The sequence below is a fragment of the Enhydra lutris genome, unplaced genomic scaffold (assembly GCF_002288905.1).
Source record: "Enhydra lutris kenyoni isolate GAN:26980312 unplaced genomic scaffold, ASM228890v2 scaffoldscaffold12, whole genome shotgun sequence".
NCBI lineage: Eukaryota > Metazoa > Chordata > Mammalia > Carnivora > Mustelidae > Enhydra > Enhydra lutris.
The window spans coordinates 72,354,599-72,377,349 of record NW_019154096.1 but is presented as its reverse complement, the minus strand read 5'-3'; the positions used below and the strand labels follow the sequence as shown (position 1 = coordinate 72,377,349).

Genomic DNA, 22,751 nt, shown 5'->3' with positions numbered 1-22,751 from the left:
GATGGAGTACTTTGGGCAGAAATCTAGTTCATTTATTGAGCCCGAGTAGGTAGCTCTTTGGAACTTTAAAAGCCTTGCTTACTACCTCTCTACCTCCTTTCCCTCCCACCTCAGCTGATTTAAGGAAAAAGCTGAGTATACTAAGAACTTTGGGGAGGAAAAGGACCCAAACTTTCGTTGCTGGTAGATCTAGTACCTGTATTCAGACTGATCTGATTGTTGGTGTCACTGTAGTAGTTACAGGGACAACAGACAGGACCAAAAAGCAATCCCATCCTCAAGAGACATTTGTGGCCCATTTCACCTCACATACATAATCTGAAGGGGACAGATCCCTCCTATTTACGATGTTAAACTTGATTTAAATCACTCTTAGATTGGTTGTCACATGGCACTCTAAGTGCAGCCTCAATTGTCCTCATTCCCTTCCTTCTGATCCTCAGAAGCAAGGAGGTTGGTCAGTAACCTTCACGCTGGAGCAGGCAGTCTGCTTTGAACCCCGGGGTGAGACTGCATGACATGCCTCCCCTTCCTAGTTCTAGTCCATCAGTTATGGCCCTCAGAGCCCTGGGCATTGCCCGGGACCTTTGCTGGGACCGACTACCACATAGGTTGTAGGAAGTGCTCAGCACCCAATTTCAATTTTTGCCTCAGCTAATTGTCCCATGTTGGAAGCTGTTCATTTGTTTCTTCTCGCGAGAGCTTTCAATTCATTCTGACTCAGCTGCCTGTCCTTAAGGGGAACTATATTCATCTGAGAGCAAATGAACTTAAAGAGCTATGTGTGACTCCTCTGGGTTTCAGTCTCCTTATCTGTATAAGTCTGCAGAGGAGCGCTTAGAAACTCTGAGATTCCACCTTTTGACATCCCCAGTATCTTCAGAAGCAGGTGTCCTCTGGTTAACACTGTTTCCTGCCGACTCAGCACTCAAGTTCTTCAGTTGCTAACAGAAACACTAACAATCTAGCTTGACAAAGCCCTGATTTCCTTAATCACAGTAATCGGAGTAAAACCTCATTCCTCACCTCTTTTGCCAATTTCTTTTTTCTTTACTAATTCCTAGAGCTAAGCCTTCTGGAACCCCTTTCTAGTCAGACTTTTAAAAATATCTTGACCTGGGGCGCCTGGGTTGCTTCGTCTATCAAGTGTCAGAACTCTTGATTTTGGCTCAGGTCATGATCTTAGGGTTGTGGGATCAAGCTCCATCGGGTGCCTTGCTCAGTGCGGAGTGTGAAGTCTCTCTCTCCCTCTGCCCCGCCCCTCTCAAATAAATAAATCTTAAAAAAAAAAAAAAAGTACCTTGACCTGCTTTACCTTAACCCAAACATGGCATTGCAAACATGACATTCACAACCTCTCCAAACTCTCACTTCCCATTACGAGATTAACTAAGACATGTTATTCCATAACCCAGTAGACATTTAGGAAGTGCTTGTCCCTTCAGCTGCCACCTCCTCAGAGGCCTGTGAAAACGAACTTTCTTTGCTCTCCAGCGAGGTATCTGTTCATACCCATTTCAAAAACTGTAAATTTCAGGCCCGTGTAAAACTTGCAAGCTTACTGGCTCCTTTTCTATACTATCAATATCATTTCCAGTTGGATCATCTTCACATCACCAATCTTATCTTCCTATTGAGTTTTTTAAAAACTTAACAAAGGTAACCTAAAATGTGAGCCAGATACTGAAATGTTACCAGATCTGGAACTAATCTTACAATATGTAGTGTTTTTCTGATTTCTCAAAGACCACTCTGCCCCTGGTCTGGTGAGGTGAGTAAATGTGGTATGTGAAAGCGTGTAAGTGATCTACTGTACTGAAAGTGGGTACTGAGACCAGAATAATCATTAATCTCATTAACTCTAAGAACCACCAAAGTGGCTGAGGAAAGACCACAGGTACAAAAAGCAGTTCTGCTAAGATAAAGGAGGATCTGGGGCAACATCCGATTCATAGTAACAACGATGGAACAGATTTTAGTGTCCTTTGTGGTTTCTTAAGCTTTCAGACCAACTCCCTTGGAAGAAAATTCCAATGAGCTTTCTCACTATTTCCTTACTTCCTACGATTGTTCTGTTTTAAATAGTTAAAAAGATGTTTAAAACAAACTCAACAGTCCAATAAATGAGCTATATTTTAACACTGAAAATTACTCAATGTTTGGTACTTGTGTACCAGATACTGTGTTAAATGCTGGGTATCCACATGTAAAGACATCTTCTGCAGTTAAAAAGCAAAACAAACAAAAAACCCCCTCATAGTTTGAGGAAAGTGAGAAAAGTACAATGTCCACAGCATTTGGAGATAAATTTAACTATCAACTAAGAAAATTTACCTTGGCTGTTCACGTTATAGCATATATAAAAGTACAGCTATCAGAAGTAAAACTGGTATAAGGATTTTATAGTTTTCCCTTATCCTGAAATCCAATATTATAAACTATCCCTGGAGGAACATTAACATATCTCAAAATTCTGTAATTTTGCATAAAGATGGATACTTTTAAGAGGAATATTCAAAAATTAGTTATGAGCATATTATGTAGAATTTTTGATGTGTTACTTATTCAGAACGTGCAAGTGTCACAAAAACAAAAAATTGCAAAATACATCTTATGGTTCATTTAGCTTGGATGCTACTTTCCTTCATTAAAAATTTACCAAAAGAAGAGATGGTTCACCCAGAAGTCACTGCTGAGTCTCCAAGAATGTGGGATAAAACAGTCCCATGCAACAGGTCCATTTACAAAAGTTCATGTTAAGTCAGTTATTCTGAAGCTGGCGTGGACTCTTCCACAGATCCCATATTACTCATGCTGGTTACTTCTTCAGTCTTTTTACTGGATTCATTCCCATCAGTGTACATCACTGTAGATTCAAGCAGAACAAGTTAATTTTTTTTAATTATGAAGATAAAACATACAAAACCTCTTTGCAGTTTTCAGTAATTTAAGGGAATAAAGGGGTATTAAAATGAAAGTGTTTAAGAATCTGTTGTAAGGCACACACAGCGACAAGACACAGTTATGTGATTCCTACCTACCTTATCCCTAATACCTCTATTTGTATTTTAAAGAAATCTCTTCCCTTAGTTTTATTTTTAAATTATTCTCTTTACTAAGACTCTTGGGTAGTGATGGTGGGCAGCGTTGGGAAGCAAGAAAAGCCTGTAACAATAGCATGGGGTTCTTTTTTAAAGCCATGAACACTAATAAAACTCTACAGGGGCACCTGGGTGGTTCAGTCAGTTAAGCATCCAACTCGATTTTGGCTAAGGTCATGATCTCAGAGTCGTTGGGGGTCAGTCATGTAGGCAGAGTGCACCCGCGTGCTGACGTTATTCGGTTTTCAACCCTTTCAGAAGTCAATCTAATAGAATGTGACCCTTCATCATAAATCGTATTGTTTAGCATGACCTAGAGATGGTGGGACCCCAAGCCCCTAGTTAAAAGACAGTTTAATCAAGCAGGATATTCCAACAGCTGAGAGGATATTTTCAGGAGCTGGGCAACTGCAAGTCTTTTTTTTGGAAATGTGCAAGTTTTGAACAAGTTAATCCTTTTAAGGATTTAAGTTCCTATAACCACCTTGATGGGGAGTACACTCCAGATTCCTCATCCTCCATCATCCCCCAGGTGCTGTCTGATCATCCTGGCATCTCATCAAAAATTCTGTTAGGCTGGCTTAGCCAGAACTCCCCTAACCCCTGATGATTTCTCTTAGTAATTTTCCACCAGACTCCCCACCTGTTCCTTGGGCATAAATTCCTACTTGCCCACACTATATTCAGAATGGAGCCTCTTTCCATATGGACCTCTTTCTCTCATTGTCATAGTTCTGAATAAAATGTTTTTACCATCCAGCTCTGGTTTTTCTTGACATACTTAAAAAGGGCAAGTATAGTACAGAGGAATTAGCTTAATTCTATAGGAAAAGGAATATCAGCTGGTTATGAATGATAAACACGATATTCCCTACATACCTGCAAAAGGGGCATTTCACCTGGAGGGGAAAGTATGTGTGCGTGTGGCGGGGAGGCAGTATGTGGGAAGAGGCAGGCAAAAGTCATAGTACAAAGGGCTTTGTAAGTCATGCTAAGCAGTAAAGGTGACGATGACATCAAGCACTAGAAGAAAAAGAGGGCAGTGCAGAGGATGGAATGGAGGTTATGAGAATGAAGGCTTATGACAGTAAAGAAACTCCAGGAATTGTTCAGATGAAAGCTAGTGCTTGAAAACAAAAGACCCATAGATGAAGAAGAATGAGAAAGAAAACCAAGACCTGTTGATTTATTGAATGCATGGGAGTGAAAGAAGGGTCAACCACAGAGTCTTTAGTTTTTTGACTCCTGGTCATTCAGCCTATTTAAGGAAGTCAAAATCCAGCTGATAACATTGATCTCTTTCCTTTAATTGAAGATAGGTGTTTTTGAAGAAAAGCATATTTTCCCTAGGACTCCCCAAATTGTTAACACGAATGGAAATTTATGATCACAGGAAGCAGGATATATAGAATGGAAATACTGACGGAGATGACCTAAAATGAATCTGGAGTACTGAAAATCTTCATAAACGTCCTAGGACCTTTACATTTAGGGACTCTGGAACTTATCTGTGATATAATTCCCTTTTTTATTTCAAAAGATGAAAAACTCATCTGTACAAGCCTTTCCAGAAAGAGGACTGGGTGGAGGTGGTGGGGAGGCACCAGTTACCTTCCTACCCCGAGGGGCAACTAGGAAGTTCCATCTGCTCCACTTTTCGGACCCCATCGTTAAAAGTCCTTCAAGTCCCAGCTCAGAGGCTACTCCACCAGAGCCCCGAGGACCCGGTCCCCCTCTCTCCTCCCCTCCAGCGATGAGGCCACTGGACGCGAGGTCAGCCCCGTTGGTGTTTGGCCCTCATGCCAGAGGCTCACAGACTCGGCCACGTCCGGCCAGCGCCGCGGCTACCCCTACGAGTCCGGGACGCTGTACAAACCTCCACCTGCTGCCCGCAGCCACCCACCCACCGCCCGCTCCGCTGCTGTGGGCGGGAAGGCCGCGGCGTCCACCGCAGACAGGCCGACGCTCCGCAGCAGGCCCAACGCGGCGCGTGCGGCGACCGCACCACCCCTACCTGACCACGGACTCTCCTCATTGGACTGACCCGCCAGGGCGGATCCGCAACCGTCGTCCACAGCGCCCGCCTGCTTCGCCCGCCTGCTATGTCCGCGGGCCCACGTGCAAAACCCGCCCCGTTCCCGCGCGCCCGCGCCGCGCCTGCGCACACTTCCAGCCCTAGGCCCGGGAGCCGTCGGGGCGCATGCTCCGCCCTCGAGTTCTTCCACCGCGCAGGTTTGGAAGCGCGTTGCCGAAGCCGCCCGGCGCGCGCATGCGTGTCTCCGGCACCTGGTTTTCTTCCCCACTGGGCGAGGAGCGGCCGGTCTTAGGTTTGAAGCCAGCCGAGCCGGAAGTCGCTGTCTTTCTTCGCCTCCCCTGTGTCCTGGCGGAAACGCGAGCCCTGGAAGAGAGGTTCCGGACTGGGCCTGGGCTGGCGGCGGCAGAATGGAGAGCCGGGCCGAGGACGCGGGATTGACCCGCCGCCCGATGCTGGCCTCTTCCTGGGATGCGGCCCGCGGAGTCCTGGCCCACAGCCTCCGTCTCACCCGGGCTGACCTCGGCGCCCGGGACTTGGACTGGGAGGAACCGCTGACGCCGCCTGCCGCGGGGTGCGCCGGGCCGGCGGGGACTGGGGCCGCCGCTGCGGGACCGTCGCGCTCCTCGGGGGGCCGGGAGGGCAGGCGCGGGCAGTGCGGGGAGCGGGTGTGGGCCCGGGATCCGGGAGCGGAGCTGGCGGCCGGTGTGGGCGGGGAGCGGGGGTCGGGGGCGTGAGTGCCGGGCGCGGGGCTGGCGGCCCGGGACCCGCACCTCCGCGGGGTCGGAACCGGCCCCCGCCGCCCCCTCGCCCCGCGCAAACGCACCGGCCGAGGCTTCGCGTCCCCCCGCGTCGGCGCGAGCGCGTGTGGCTGTCGAGAGTCCCCGTCAGCTTCCTGAGGGAGAAGATAGGCGGTGCCTCTCGGGGTCTCCCGCGTCCCGCTGTGGTGCGCACCGCAGGTGCCCGGGGACGTTCTCCGTCGGGAGAAGGGAGTGCGGGGGGTGGCGGCGGCGATCGAGGACGCAGTGGGCGGCGAGGCCCCGCTGTGCGGAGGGCCCGTTCCCTCGGGAATCTGTGCCGAGCGTCGGTCGGTGCTTGGGAAGGCGCGGGGCCCTCCGTGTAGACGAAGTGGGTCAGGAGGACCCGCGGCCCGGCCAGAGGGTCGCGAGCGGGGTTCGGACGCGCAGACTGAGGAGCGCGCGGGACGGTTTTCCTTTCAGCCACGATCTGGTGGTTTTGGAGAGCGGCCCGAGCAGCCCGGGGGAGAAGCCCTGCTTCCTTCAGCTGAGCTGCGAGCCCGGCGGGGCTGAGGAGATCGTGTCTGTCGGCCTTCTGAGTTCGGCCAGGAACATGGAGGTGTACCTGGGAGAGGAGTACTGCGGCACCAGCCGGGGCGAGGCCGTCGGCGGCGACCCGGGTGACAGGTGTGTGAGCGGGGCGGGGCTCTCCGAGCTTCTGTGCTGTGTGTGGATGGCCTGGCGCCGGCCGACAGAAGCTGCCGCCGTACCGGAGCGGCGGGAGTTTCCCCTGTGAGGGCTCTTGGAGAGCGTCCAAGTCCGCTCTTCCGCGGTGGTCGGTGTGCGGGTTTCCAGCCGATTGCGGCAGGGGACTGCGTGGAGCGGACCAGTTCGTGGAAGACTTTGATTAGAGCTGATGTTCTGAGAAACGTTTCTTATTTGTCTTCTTAACGCAAGGGAGTCTGTTTTCCAAAAATTAATTATTCAGTCAGTCTGGAACTTTGAACACATTTTCTCGTAGGAAGCCCGTTAGGAATAATGCAGGATCCCCAGACTGTGCCGTACCGCCACAGTTCACCTGGTATTATATTTCCGGTTTTTTGTTGGTGGTGTTTTGGTTTTCTGGGGGGGGGGGGGTGGTTTTTTTTTTTTTTGTTTTTTCTGAATTCTTTTTTTGGGGGGTGGGGGGCAGTGGCAGAGGAAGAGAGAATCTTAAGCAGGTTGTGTGGGGCCCAGACAACTGGATCTCACCACCCTGAGATCATGACTGGAGCAGAAATCAGGAGTCCAACACTTAACTGATGGGGCCAACCAGGCACCCCGGACTTTTTTCCCCTGAATTCTTAAGATTCTGTCCTAGTCTTTCTTTAATAGAGCCCAAAATATGAACTTTTATATACCATGTATGTTGGAAATAATGGATATGTTTGTTGAGCTTTAAAATGTGCTCTGCGGGGGCGCCTGAGTGCCACAGTCCATTGACCCACCGGCTCTTGGTTTTAGCTCAGGTCAGATCTCAGGGTGAGGAGAACCAGCCCCTCATCGGGCTCTGCGCTCAGCCTGGAGTCAGCTTAAGATTCTTCCTCTGCCCCTCCCTATCACACCTGCGTTCATTTTTTCTGTCTTTCTTTCTCTCGGATAAATAAATCTTAAAATATGCTCTGTGCTACATGATTATACATTTGTTACCGAACTGAACTATCTTATATAGGTAGTAAGTGACAGGTGGAGACTTTTTACCCAGTGCAATTCAATATGAAGCCGCAGTTCTTTATGCCTCCCCGGGAAAACTGAGTGTCAGGATTTATGGATTGTCCTTGCCTTCATTTTTTAATAACTATTAAAAGTGATAGTATCTGGAAGTTTTAAGAAATTATTTTTTTTATTTTCAGTGAAGATGAAAAGATTATTTTGTACAAAAAATACCTAAAATTGGAGTCCTCCACACATGCTTGTAAAATAAAGGTAAGTAATCATTGAATTGTAACTAATTTGAAAACTACAGTTGTTTTTGTACTACATAAACTTATTTTCTGATGGTTGTAATGCGATATGTCCCACATGGTCCCTGGTTTTAGCTGAGAAATATTTAGTAAACATATAAGAAGAAATTCTCTAAAAAATTGTCAACATTCTCCTTTTAAAATTTGAACATTTACTAGCTATGGCAATGCCATGACGTATACTATTGTTCTTAGAGTAGTACTATACTTTTAAGCCTCGAAAACTGAGATTAAAGCCTGTTTATTTTTATATAAAACTTAGGTGAAAACCACAAGCAGGTTTTGTCCCAAAATACCCCCAAAAAGAACACAGAGAAGTTTCAGGCAAAGGCACCACATAATTAAAGGACTTGGGAATGGTGTCCTCAGCGTGAAAACTGTTGTTAAATATTAATTAACTAATTAATTAATTGTTACTATTAAAGTGAACTTTAATGGTGTCATCAGAATCTAGGGAAAGAATCCCGAACTGAACATTGTAAGCCCTGATTTAAGTGTGCTTTGTTCCTAACTAGCAGGAAAGCCTTGAGCAAGTTTCTTCACCTATTTGGACCTACCTTAAGGGTTATTTTAGGAGGCTGAAGACAATAAATCCTTGGATTATTTTCATCTCTAAATATTTTATCTCTGAGCTTGTTATAACAGAGAAGTTCACAGAACTGATGTTGTTTTAGGTAGTGAATGCTAGTAGTATCTAAAGTCATTTAAATGAAGTGATTCATTCATTCAACAAATATTAGAGTTCCATTTGCTCCCCTAAGCATTTAGGAATTAGCAGTAATAAAATAAATTGGAGCAGAGCCCTCACATTGCTAATATTTTAGGGAGCAAGGCAGAGAACATGTAGATTCAGTATGTGCTATATTTAGTAGAAATGCTTGGGAATTAAAAAGCAGGAAAGGGATCATAGGAGATTGGCATGTAGATGTATAAATTTAGTGAGATGATTACTTTATTGTTGATGACAGTCCCGTTTGGTGCCACGCAGAGTTTTTAGGCCATGGATCTGTATCCACCTGTGTCTCTGTGTGATATACGGGATTATGTGTCTGTGAAGGTGAATGTGTTGTAACGATTCTGTGGAAGTACATGGGAGCGCCAAGTCTTGTTTCATTCAGGGGGATCTTATGAAGACTTCTGGAGCAAGACTATGAGAAAGTTAAAATAAAAATAAGAGCTACTGCTGCATATTTTTGAGCCCTTAGTCAGTTGTCGGTACTGTAAATTTTAGCAGGTAGTCCGCAGAACAGCCATGTGAAACACGGTTCTCACTCTCCCTCATTTTGCTCCTCACTCAAATTTTGGCATTTGCCCAACGTCACACGGGCCGTACATTGCAGAGTCATCATTGTATGCAGGTCTGTCTGATTCTAAATCCTGGTCCCTTTCCACTTTGCTAATTTGTTGTCCATGTCACACGGGAAGTGTCTTTTGGTTCAGAAACATGGACAAAATGAAGCAGCATAAAGTATTGGGAAAACGACTGGGGTCAAAGCTGGAAGAACTAGGTTCAAAGTTCCACCTTTCCTTCTTGGTGTCCTTTGACAAGTTAGAAAATCACTCTTGAACTCATTTTTTGAAATAAGTAAACAGTCAAGCTATATAAGATCATTTTGACATTCCTTTACAGTTTTAACTTCTAAATGACTGATAATTAATATTTCACTAAACACTTAGCGTGGGCTCTCCACAGCCTTATTTTCATTAAGTATTTATATTTACACTGCAACTTGCAGTATGTTAAGGTCTCAGATTGGTACAGTTTATTTTCAGTTTCTTAAACTAAGTGAGTAAATGTTGTTTTATGTTCCTTACCCCCATTTGCTATTTTATGTGTAGTTTGTTAGTTTAAAAGGACTTTTTTATTTAAATACTTCTGAGCCTCATGATAACTTGGATTTTTTTCTGACCATGACTATGCTAGAGAAAAGTTAAAAATGAAAATGTATTTAATTTTTTTATTCTCAAATGCTTCAATCTTAAGCGATAACAAGAAGTGACTATAAATGCTGATTGTTTTTAATATCATTATTTTCTGGAACTCTTGCTTTACGATAGTTGCTCTCCTTTGGTGAAAAGCAGCGTGTGTTCATCAGTAAAATTGTGGTACAGTTGAGGCGGGTTTCAGCAAATTCTTCAACAAGCTCTCCTGCTCTAGGATCAAGGATAGACCTGCAGAGGGTCCAAACTCTCATGGAGGCCATGGGGTCCAAGTTGTCACCTGGTGCTCAGCAGTTGATGAATATGGTTAAATTTCAGCAGCAGGTAGGTGGACATGGATTCCGTCCAGGTACCATTAATGATTTAAATGACAGCTTTTTCAAAGGACATATATCGACTTAAGTTTTTTCTTTGAACTTTTACTGTTGATTTGACTGTTTTACCTTTATTTGCTCTTGTAAAATAGCATTTTGTAGACTTTCTCTTCTACAAAATATCTTGCTACAATCTTCACAATTTTCTGTGAATTTACTCATTCGTTCATTCAGCAGATACTTATTAAGTACCTTCTCAGTGAATAAAGCACTGTTTTGAGCATTTTAGAAGGCTTTTCTCAAGAAGCTTAGAGATAAAGAGAAAATTAGATGGTTGTGAAAAGGAATATTGGGAAGAATGGAAGAATTTGTCAAATTTGTGAGACTTGAGCTGTTTAAAAGAGTTTAGGGCGTCTGGGTGACTCCGTCATTAGGCGTCTGCCTTCAGCTCAGGTCTTGATCCCGGGGTCATGGGATCGAGGCCCACATCGGGCTCCCTGCTCAGCAGGAAGCCTGCCTCACCCTCTCTCACTCCCCCTGCTTGTGCTCACTCTCTCTGTGTGTCTCTCTCTGTCAGATAAATAAAATCTTTAAAAAAAAAAAAAAAGTTTAGGATGTTTTTAAAGTATGATCCACAGAACACCTGTATCAGAATCCTTTCCAGTTTTTACAAAATGGATATCCTGGCCACATTTTTGACTGGGATCCAGGGATCAGTATTTTAAATAAGTATGCTAGGTTTAACTTTATAAAAGCATGCTGTGGTTTGAGAATACCTCTCTCAGTGCAAAGATTCTGTGAAGAAACAGGTTGAAGATTTTAAAAAGAGGGGCACCTGAGTGGCTCAGTGGGTTAAGCCTCTGCCTTCAGCTCGGGTCATGATCCCGGGGTCCTGGAATCAAGTCCCGTTATATATAACTAGTTCACTGACTAATTCCTATCTTTCAAAAACTTGACTTTGGGGGGAAAAAAAAGATGGTAGATTTATTTTGGAGGGGGGAATATGTCTTTAAAATTTAATGTTTTATTCCTAAAATGCTGCGTTTTCTTTGCCATGCATTTGAATCGGTGCAGAAGTATATTGAGTTTTCCCAGCTGTCATCCAGTTCCCCAGAGGTAACTACTGAGAACAGTTTGGAATGTATCCTTCTTAGAATTCTGTGCATTTAGAAACAAACATAAACTGTCCCAGCCAGCACTCATGGGTTCATGCCATAGACACTGTGTTGTAACTTGCTTACAGTCAATAAGTTCTAAGTCTTACATGTGAGGAAATTTGGGGGACACCCTGGGAAGAAAGGTGATCCTGTTCAGTCTCCTTTGAAACATTGCTAATGAAAGACCTCCCTCATAGAGGGAGAGTCCTTATTCATGGAGCGTGTCCTGATTGTCTAGGGTTAATTATTGTTAACAAACCAGAGTCTCTAGATGTCTACGGCATGTCTTCTTGGAAAATGCCACATGAACCCTTCAATAATCTGAGCATAAAATGGGATATTTCCTGACCAGAACTACTCATGGAATTGGTTAACCACATGCATTGTTTAGAGCCTTCCTGTATTAATTGGGACTGTGCCTGTCCTGAAGGGGAAAGGGAGGACTTTGGGGTACCAAGTCCTAGACCTTTCCGTGCCTCACCTCTGCCTTGGGATTACTTGTTTTCTTGAAAGTTTTATGAAAGGTTAATACTCTGAGTTATATAGGTCTTATTTGACAGTACAAACTTCTGTTTTATCACAGTAAATGTTAAAGTTATTCCTTGTTCCTTTGTATTTGCTGGCTTTGATTTGTTTCTGCTCTAGTAATTGAGAGATAACTGAGCAGTAATTCTGTATCAAAGTACCGAACATAGAGCTGATGCTTAAAATTATCTGAATGAAAGGATATGCCCCATTTTCTCAAACATTAAGTTGTTCAGGATTTGTATTGTTACTTTTTCCTCTTGAAAATAAAAATGGCTTTATAATTTTATTTTTTTCTGATTATTAAAGGTCTGCTACATGTTTGAGGTGTTTATAATAAGCAGTAAGAAAATTCATACGTTTATAAATCCTACAATATATGAAGAAATAAACTTAATTTTTCAGAAATCTGTGTGTATGTATACACACACACACACACACACACACACACACACACACACACACACACACACACCATACAGCTCTTTATATATTCATATGTAAGTATATGGGCATAATTTTATCTGAATGCTTTTATGATGTATCTGTTGTTCAGTAACGTTTTTCATTTAACAGGATATTATGAGCCTCTTCCTAAGCAATAAATATATATCTCAGTGATGTTATGGTACATAATTAGTCCTTGATTTATGAATATTTATGTTTTTCAGTGGTATTAGTAGCAGTACATAGAAGATTTTTGAATATCTGTTTTTGACACTGGTTCAAATATCTCTTCAGGGTAAATTCTTCTTTTTAAGATTTTACTTTTATATGAGAGAGAGCATGAGCTGGGAGAAGCAGACTCCCCACTGAGCAGGGAGCCCAGTACAACTGGATCCCAGGACTCTGGGAAAATGACCAGAGCAGAAGTCATTTGCTTCAACTGAGCCACCCAGGTGCCCCTAGGGTAAATTCTTAGCAGTGAAATTATTTTGGCAAAGGCTAAGTTCTTTAAACTATTTAATATGTATTTAGCTGTTCACTTGCAAAAGGATTTGATATGATTTCAAAACAGTACACAACAAGACAAGTAAAAACAAGAATTGGACAAACGTGTATAAAATTGGGGGAGAATAGCCACAAGCACCTGAGGTTTGTACACTTACTATAGTGACATATAGACTTACCTGTGAATAATTTTATGTTTCATACAAAGAGGGAAAAAATCACCTGAAGAGCTCTGAGAAAAAAATGACTAAAAATCAGTCTTTTCTTATAATCAGAATATTAAGATGTGTCAGAAAAGGAAATTTTGCATAGCAAATACCTTTGTATTTGAGTTTTTATATTACATTTTCTGCCTGATGAATGGTCATAGTTTTGACATTGACTCAATGTAAATATCATTACTATTAATGTTTATTAGTTTTCTTTTTTTTTTTAAGATTTTATTTATTTACTTCACAGAGATCACAAATAGGCAGAGAGACAGGCAGAGAGAGAGAGGGGAAAGCAGGCTCCCTGCCGAGCAGAGAGCCCAATGCAGGGCTTGATCCCAGGATCCCAGGACCATGACCTGAGCTGAAGGCAGAGGCTTTAACCCACTGAGCCACGCAGGCGCCCCTAGTTTATTAGTTTTCTGTTATACCTTTTTCTTTGAGGTATAATAGAGAAGTGAGTTTTCTATTATGACTAAGTAAAGCTCTTTTCAGCTAAAGGAGAGTTGTCTAATTCAAAATTTTGGAAATGTACTTATGCATAATCCATCATGTGTCAGGAATAATTTCAGGTTTATTCAAAACTTGCATTCGGTGGAACAAGATCAGTTGACAATAGATGAAATTTCCCTATAAAGAAGGGGCGCCTGGGGCACCTGGGTGGCTCAGTCGTTAAGCTTCTGCCTTCGGCTCAGGTCATGATCCCAGGATTCTGGGATCGAGCCCCGCATCAGGCTCCCGGCTTGGTGGGAAGCCTGCTTCTCCCTCTCTCACTCCCCCTGCTTGTGTTCCCTCTCTCGCTGTGTCTCTCTGTCAAATAAATAAATACAATATTTAAAAAAAAAAAAAAGAAGAAGAAGGGGCGCCTTGGGTGGTTCAGTGAGTTAAGCATCCAATTCTTGGTCTCAGCTCAAGTCCTGATCTCAGGGTCATGGGATCGAGCACCTCTTTGGGCTCCATGCTTAGTGGAGAATCCGCTTGAGATTCTTACTCTGTCTGCCCCCTTCCTGCTCTTGAGTGTACACACACACACACTCTCTCTCTAAAGCAAATAAATAAATCTTTTTAAGTATGTTTTTAGGGACGCCTGGGTGGCTCAGTCAGTTGGGCTGCTGCCTTCGGCTCAGGTCATGATCCCAGGGTCCTGGGATTGAGTCCCGCACTGGGCTCCTTGCTCAGCGGGGAGCGTGCTTCTCTCTCTGCCTCTGCCTGCCACTCTGCCTGCTTGTGCATTCTCTGTCTCTGACAAATAAATAAAATCTTAAAAAAAAAAAGTATGTTTTTAAAATAATAACAAAATAAACTTCCCCATAAATAGCATTCCTCCAAAGTGCAGTTCAGTGTAAGGATTTCTGTGGGGACTTAACATTACAGAGTCCCCCGTACACACACGCACACACACATGTCCTTTGTCCTCATTATTCACCTTTTCTGCTTTATTTTTCCCTAAAGTATTTATCACACCTCCATCTAAGGGATATTTTTTTCCTTCCTTTCTTCTTTCCTATCCTTTCTTCATTTCTTCAGTCTGTCCCTATGCTCTTAGCATGTTAGGCTGCATGAGGTCAGAATTTTAATCTGTGTTGTTCGTTGCCATGTTCTTTTTCCAGTGCTTGAAACAGTTGTTTAGCAGAGTCGATTCCTGGCAAATACTGAGTGAGTGCATGTTGATTTAGCTCAGTCCAGAAATATTTTTTTCAAATATCTAGATAAATGTATGAACTGCATTTCCTTAGCTAATCTTGAATAATACTTTTCAATCTGTCTCTCACAAACTATGATTTATGTATTTATTTATTTTTAAGTAGGCTCCACACCCAGCCTGGAGCCCAGCATGGGGCCTGAACTCACAACCCCGAGATTAAGACCGAGCCAGAATCGAGAGTCAGACGTTTAACTGACAGCCAGGTGCCCCTCGAACAAACTACTGAAGAGCAGGAGCTGTGGGATGACACATCCCGATGGGGTTCTGTAGTGCGGTTCTAGAGACCTGGCTGGTGCAGTCCATGGAGCGGTGACTGTGGATTGCAGGGTTATGAGTTTGAGCCCCACGCTGGCTGAAGAGATTACTTCAAATGTTTTTTAGAAAATCCACAGTACAGTTCCATTATTTTGATTTTAGGATAGAGCCTTATACACCTAGTTAACAGTTAAGCTCGAGGTTGTTTTGCTTTTCTCCTGTGGAAAAACTGAAGAGCATAACAGACTGATATTATAGCCTTCTCTTCAAGGTAAACCAGAATCTTCTCAGGGACTAATACTGCATGAGAACTCTTACTGTCCTGGAAATTCTGAAAGAAACAGAGCCAAAAGGTAGCTCATTTTGGTCATTGGAAGTGTCAACAAATGTACCCAAAGTACATCTACTTTTAAAGGGCCTATCTGTGTAGCCTCCATGAAAAACTTATTGCAAAAGATATGCCTAAGTAAAAATGAGTAGTTTACCATATGTGGAAGGTTGGTGAATGGTGTTTCTGAAAATTCTCAATGATTGTTCCTCAGTTGTGAGTATTATATTTTATTGCCATAAATCAAGGAGGCCTTTGTAGTGAGAAATTAATGCTAATGCAGTTTTACTAAGCATGCTAATATTTACTATTTCCTTTAGGGAAAATTGCAGTGAAATCATTAAAAGCCTTGACTCTGGAGTTCGGTGGTCTGTGTTCCTGTCCCAGTTCTGCCACTTACAAGCTGCATCCCCAGAGCCGGGTTACCTTTAGCCTTGGTTTCACCTCAGCTGTGGTCTCTTCAGCTTAAGATCGGGTAGCACTTGTAGCCTACTTCGTGTGGCTGTTCAGAGGATCAGAGAAAGAAGGCACCTTGCCTGACTCACAGTAGTTACCCCAAAAGTTAGCCGTCATCACTACCGATAGTAACGTGTATTTCTTTCCCTTGCTTAGAACTGTGTTCCCGTGGGAGAGCAGCTTCAGGCGGTTTTGGGAAATACTGGCTACAGACGAGTGGCGGACCTGCAGTCCTCAGCTGCTTCGGGAGCCTCCGACAAGTCCCCCTCCACGCCTTTCCCTTTCAGAACCGGACTGACGTCTGGAACCCTGACGGAAGACTTAAACGCTTGCGTCGATAAAAGTCCACAGCCACCGGGTGGAGGAAACACTACACGCCTCAAAGACTATCACGTTGTGCCGCCAAACCATTCTCTTCTTGAGAGTGACCTCAGAAATGCAGTTTCTTCTTTCCTGCCGAAGAAAGCAAGTGACGCCTCAAATATACCTAACTCTGAGTTGCTGCCTTTTCTCCAGAATTTATGTAGTCAGGTTAACCGTCTCCGCGTGGGACGTAGCGCCAGGTGGCAGGAAGGCATCGCTAAGGCCGGGGAAGGCGTCGTTGGTGTTGCGTAAGTATTTATTTTGAGACAAACGTGCTTTAGATTAGGTAGGTGTGAGAATCAACTGAAGGGAAACAGCCTTGTCTCAATGTATACTGCCTAAACTGTTTTCAGAAATAATTTTAGGAGTTTATACATTTTACCATGAACTCACTTATAGGGAATAACCATTATGTGGAATAGAATTGGTTGCTTTGAAAGAGGTACCTAAAAGTGAAGGTTTGGGGCCCTTCCCAGGGATTTTGTGGACCACTTATGACCATCAGGTAGACGTTGGAGTAGAAAGTTATTTTTATGAGTGGAGAGGAGTTGTGGACTCATAAGCTTTACATTTTTTGTTTTGTTTTGAGAGATTTTATTTATTTGACAGGGAACACAAGCAGGGAGAGTGGCAGAGGGAGAGGGAGAAGCAGGCTCCGTGCTGAGCACAGAGCCCAGTGTGGGGCTTGATCCCAGGACCCTGGACCATGACCTGAGCTGAAGGCAGATGCTTAATATACTGAACCACCCAGGCGCCCTGGCTTTACATTGTTTTTATTTATGTTTGTAATGTTCTTCAGCTGCATATGTCAAGCATGTCATTATAACAGAATTTCTTTTTAGATCATGTTTGGCCTGGGCTAGTTTTGGAATAACCAAAACTGTATTAAGATCGTAATTATTTATACTATATAGGATCTTATCTCCTGATCTTATAATATCATGCTTTAACAGCACCTGTTTGAATAAGAGATGGTTAAGAATTTAGTATGTTCCCTATGCTTTACATACAGGTAGTTTTCCAAAATAATCTATTATACTAGAATTCAGGACTCAGGTCGTCATTTTGGTGTACCTACTTTGTCACAGTTTTAATCTATTGTAACCTAGAGTTTTCATCTGAAGATGACTAGTTTGGAACTAAACAATTCCATCCCAGCCATCAGGATCTAATTAACATTTATAAAAGGCTCCACCAAGAATAACAGAATACACATGTTTTTCAAGTACCAGTGGAAGAGTCACAAGGATAGATGATAAGTTATAAAGTAACCTAACCAAGCACTGAGATCACACAAAGTATATTCTGTGACCATAAATGAATCCAACTAGAAACCAGTAACAAACACAATAACAACAAATTTCCAGACACTTGGAAACTCAACAACACATTCCTAAATCTGTGGTTCAAAAAGGAATTCCCAATAGAAATATTAAAAATACTTGAAAATGAAAGAAAATACGTAGATCAAACTGTGGGAGGCAGCTAGTAAACAAGCGTTGAGTGGGTATTTATGGCACTAATACATTAGAAAAGGGGCGAGCTCAGTAATGCAAAGCTACAACTCAACAAAGATGAAATAGTCCTATATAACCATTAAAGAAATTGAATTTGTCACTTAGAAGCCTAGCAGAATAAATCCAAATCAAGCAGAAAGAAGGAAATGACGAAGAGTGGAAATCAACAAAATTAAAAACAAGGGAACAGTAAAGAACATCTGTGAAGAAATTCAATGAAATTGATAAACTTTTAGTAAGATTGGCTAGCATGCCTGGCAAAGATTAACAGAGAAGACACAACTCACCAATATAAGGAATATAACTGGAGATGTCCCTACACATCCTAAGTCCATTTTAAAAAGGGAATATTGCAAACAACTTTATGCTCATAACTTTAACAATTTGGAAGAAAAGAATTCCTCAAAAGCCACACAATACCAAATTCAGCTGAGATAAAATAAGCAAAAAAGAGTCCTATAACCATGAACAGTTCTGAATTCATAATTTGCAAGCTGGCATAAAATAAATATCTAGACCCAAGCGATTCCACTGGAGAATTCTACCAAATCTTTACAGAATACCAATTGTAAACACTTCACAGAAAAGAAGAGGAGGAAAGACTTCTCAGCTCATTTTATGAAGCCAGTATGCCCTGCAAACAAAATTAGATTGCTCCAAAGAGAGTAAGATACATAAAAATACATGTAAAATATGTTGATCCATAAAAAAAAATTACAAAAACATAAAAATTTAACAAGACATAGATAGGGTCCATAGACTGAAAATTTACAAGATGATGAGGAAAGAAATCAGAGAAGGCCAGAATAAATGGAGAGACATACCATTCATTAATTTGAAGATTCAATATAGTAACTATTTTCCCAAAATTAATCCATAGGTTTAATGCTATTCCCTCCAAAATTCAAAATATCTTTTATAAATTATTCTATCAAGATTATAAAGTGGAAATGGAAAGAAAAAGGACTAGCTGAAACAATTTTGAAAAAGAAGAGTAGTGAGAGAAATCATTATTTCATTTCAAAACATACTATTACATAGCTACAGTATTTAAGACCATGGTATTGGGAGAGGGACAGAGACAGATCAGTAGAATAGAGCACATGGAAATAACCCCAAACAAGTGTGGCCAACTGGTTTTAAAACCACAAGGTACTACACAGTTATTCCAAGGCTAAAATTTTTAAAATGGTAATACCAAATGCAGATGCAGATGTGGAGAAACTGGATTTCTTCTACGTTGCTGATGGGGAGTATAGAATGCTACAGCCACCCTAAAAATATGTTGACAGTTTCTTGAAAACTAAACATAATATTAACCGTGTGATCCAGCAATCCTACTTCTAAGCATTTATCCCAGAGAAATGAGAACTTATGTTGACACAAGAAACTATGCCCAGTTCTTCATGCAGCTTTATGTCTACATAACAGTCCCAAACTGGAAGCAACCAGAATGTCTTAAACTAGATGAACAGTTAAACAAACTTGGTATATCCATATCGCAGGATGCTAATCAGTAAAAAGGAACGGACCATTGACACGCGCAGCAACTTGGATGGCTCCTGAGGACATTCTATGCTGAGGGACAGGAGAATCTCAGGAGGTCACACACCAAGATTGCATTTGTGTAACGTTCCCAAAATGGAGTTGTGGAGATGGAGACCGTATTGGTGGTTGCGGGCGTTCAGACTGGAGGGCGTTAGGGAGCGGCTGTGACAATGGGGAGATGTTTGTAGTGAAGGAATAGTTGTGATCTCAGTTGTGATGTTCACGTGAACGTGTGTACCTGTGGGAGGACGGCACCTGCGCACACTGTCCCAACATCCGTTTTCTGCTTTTGTATTCTCCAGAGTTGGGTGAGATGTAACCATTGGGACCACTGGGGGAAGGCTACGGGGGAACTCTTGTATCTTTACAACTTCCTGTGAAGCTGGAGTCCTTGAAAAAAAATAATGGTTTTTAAAACCGCTCTATATTCTAGAGTGGGGTTCTCAATCTTTTTGGCCTCGGCACTCTCAAGAGTAATTGAGGACTGTGAAGAAGCTTTATTTATGCAGAGTATATGAAAGGATTCATTTGTTTAAAAATAACAGACCCATTATGTTAGTAACAATTTTTATGACAAAGGTATTTTCTAAAGAACAACTCAGAATGGTGTTAGGTGACGTGTAGAATCGATGTTAGCATCTGCTCGCATTCTCATCTGTGTTGCCCTCCAGCATGTGGCTTCAGTAGCCGATGAGAGCGCAGAAGTGCTGAGGACAAACGGGGTTCATGCTGAAGACAATATTTAGACCCTAAACTGACTGCCCTCGGACAGTCTAAGACACAGAAGAACTCTTGCTCGACCACAGCTTCTGTTGCTCACCCGAGCGGTGACATCACACCTCGTGTAGCCTCTGGGAAATGTCACCGTACGTTCCTGAGGATCTGGGGGTGAAGGGTTCAGACATCATGTTGGTTGTTGTGTAAGAACGCTTGCTACTTGGTGGAAGCTGAACAAGTCACGGGTCCGCAGGGTGTTGTGGACCACGCCCTGAGGTTCACTGCCCTGGTGTACATTGGTTGTGAACCTGAGAAACTGGACTGCTTTTACTGTTGTTGTTTAAGAATTTATTTATTCATTTGAGACCGCATGCATGGGGGAGGGGCAGAGAGATCCAGACCCCCTTCCCCCACACACCACCCCTCTGGAGCAGGGACCCTGAGCTCCTTGACTCCAGCTGAGGTCAGACACTTAACAGCCTGAGCCACCCAGGCTCCCCTTCTAAGTATTGTTATTTCTCTCTGCCCATTTCAGTTACATTCGTTTTTATATGTTTCCATATTAGGTTAGAAGAGAACCTTCCAGTGCTTAGTGAGGTTGTGCAGGTGACAAGAGACAAACCTTGAAACTGTGGGGTTGCTTGGGGAAGTTCTTGGAAGACATATGTGGAGACCTTAAGAAACATTGAAGCAGATCAGTTTTGATTTGGGGCTCAAAATCCAAGACCCTTTGTAGAGACTTGTTCTGTAAGGGGGGACATTCCCTCTCGTCATGCCCTCATTTCACTTTTGTGCTGAAATGTGGAAAGAATCGGAGATGCGGCACGCTTTGGGCGCTTAGGGCTGTGATTGCCCCTTGTAGATGGATTTTGGCACCGGAAACCCCTCGTACCCAGACGGCAGCGTTGCGGAGACAGATTTCCGCATCGTACTTTGGGGGCTCGTTTCGTATGGTTCGCTTGTTTCTGTTAGGATATCAGGGATAATTGTTACACTGGTTTTTAAATTTATTTTTAGGACGGAAGAGCAACCTGTGTGCTCCTACTTGGAAAAGATTCTTACTAAAAATATGGAACTGCTGGAAAAGAAGCTTGTGGACTCCATCGATCAGCGAATACGTCAACTCCAGGAGCACGTGGACAGGAAGATGGCTGTGTTGATGGACCTGCTGCAGAATCCCCCCTCCCCACCCCCTGGGATGGCCCTGACACAGTGTGACTCTGGGGAAAGACTTTCCAATGGAGAGAGATAAGTGCTCAACCCGTAGGATGTGCTACAGATATTTATTACGTATTTATGGCAAAGCCTAAACCCCCAGAGTTCAAGGCAAGGATTTAGTGTCGTTTGGGGGCATCATCTTACGCACATCGAGCGACCTCAGTGTTCATTTTAATGTACTTGTTACTGTCTGTCCAGGGCTGTGCACGAGGATTAACCTGATCAGGTCATCCGTTATTTTTGTTCGCAATATTGTTTACTCTTAACAGAAATTTATGTATATTTCTGGGTTAAGTGTTTAAAAATGTTAAAGGTTTTTAAGGCCATTCGTGAGTCCCTATTGTATAACGTGTTTGATAAAGTCCATTTTTATTTATAAAGGGGTTTATATTGTAGTCTTAGGAGTATGATAAATGCTTAAAGTATTTGGTAACTTTTCTTCAAATTGATTTTTCATGGAAAATTGGATACTTAAAATCCTCTCACTCGGATCACTATATTTGTAGTGTTAAATTCAGAGAATGAGTAAGATGGCAGTGTTGATGACATGCAGAGACACGGGGCCCCTCCTGTGGCTGCTCCTGTGTGTCTCAATTCACTGTAGCAGGAAGTTGGAAAGTCAAAATCAGACCTGGCCTATTCCTTGTTGGGATTATCTTAGATCTAGTGTTTGATGTAGAATGGGAGAATGCCTCTTGTTTTAGCTCAATAAACACAGAAAGTATAAGGAACTCCGCCTTTTCTGAGCGGAGGCGGGTGCCTCCCAGAGCTCTCCTCTGGGGTGTTGAAACTGAGACGCACTATGCTTGCGCACGGAAAGATTTAGGCATGGGAATCGAGAGGATTGTGCTTCTCTCCAGCAGATGTCATTTTCGGAAATTAGAACTGTCGTGTATGTGTTCAAGAGTGATGTATTTGCACTTAAAAATAAACGTATCTGCTTTGGAAACGACTTGTCTTAAGTAACGGAAATGCTATATTTTCAATGAATCTTTGCTTAAAATGCTTTATTTTTATGCAAGTGGGGCATTTCACACTCATGTAATGTTTTGGTGAATTTTTTCTTTACAATAAGGGCTCATTTCAATACCCTGTTCATGTTTCCGTAGCACAGCAGTACTGCCCTCCAGGGAACAGGCTGTGACCCACAGTCACTCGAGGATTTGCATCTCACCTTTTCTAGTCTTTTCTAACTTAAGGGACATTCACCGCATATATCACAATAGCATCAGATTTCCTTCGTTCTTCAGGAGAAATGTGTCTCACCCGGAAGAGTGCCCCAGGGCTCACGTTAGCCTCATAATTTACAAAGTAGGAAAACATCTGTCCTCATCGAAACCTCTCAAACCTTAACAGCTACTGTCCTCACCCCCTTGTCAGCCACCCGGCATCCAGGATCTCTTCACTGTCCCGAAGAAGCAGGGCTCAGACTGAACCGCTTTGCCAACGATTCTGTAAAGTCAGGGGTGGGGGAAGGTGGGTCTGGAACCCAAGACCACTCGCCTTCCACGTCCGTCTCTCCTGTTCCTCGTGCGCATGTGGGAATTGTGGGGTGGGATCTTCTTATGTAGAATTCATTCCCCTTGAGGTTGGACATCCAAGGCTGTTGAAAGGGGGAGCAGCTCTTCCTCCCCGGCCCCCTCTCTCAAGGTAAAGCGGATTTCGCCTCTTCCC

The 22,751-nt window shown here is 43.1% G+C and overlaps 1 protein-coding gene and 1 long non-coding RNA gene across 2 annotated transcripts; one reads left to right on the top strand and one right to left on the bottom strand.

Moving 5' to 3' along the window:
• Positions 1-2,110: 2,110 nt before the first annotated feature.
• LOC111145092 lies at positions 2,111-5,171 on the bottom strand. Its single transcript, XR_002640452.1, has 2 exons — positions 5,116-5,171; positions 2,111-2,866 (listed from the first exon to the last, which is right to left on the bottom strand). It is a non-coding gene; the product is annotated as an uncharacterized LOC111145092 (long non-coding RNA).
• Positions 5,172-5,518: 347 nt separating this feature from the next.
• LOC111145091 (chromosome unknown C10orf88 homolog) lies at positions 5,519-22,016 on the top strand. The gene is made up of 6 exons (XM_022499722.1): positions 5,519-5,707; positions 6,354-6,557; positions 7,763-7,835; positions 9,932-10,138; positions 15,871-16,325; positions 20,877-22,016. Exons 1-6 carry the CDS (start codon positions 5,544-5,546, stop codon positions 21,109-21,111), a joined length of 1,338 nt encoding a protein of 445 aa, XP_022355430.1. The 5' UTR covers positions 5,519-5,543; the 3' UTR covers positions 21,112-22,016.
• Positions 22,017-22,751: the final 735 nt, after the last annotated feature.

What these genes read in the sequence shown, in the direction of transcription:
- LOC111145091 (XM_022499722.1), top strand. Translation starts at nt 5,544, where the DNA reads ATGGAGAGCCGGGCCGAGGACGCGGGATTGACCCGCCGCCCGATGCTG. An exon ending in CACATGCTTGTAAAATAAAG is followed by an intron (nt 7,836 to 9,931) that starts GTAAGTAATCAT and finishes GCTTTACGATAG; the next exon opens with TTGCTCTCCTTTGGTGAAAA. An exon ending in TGGTTAAATTTCAGCAGCAG is followed by an intron (nt 10,139 to 15,870) that starts GTAGGTGGACAT and finishes TCCCTTGCTTAG; the next exon opens with AACTGTGTTCCCGTGGGAGA.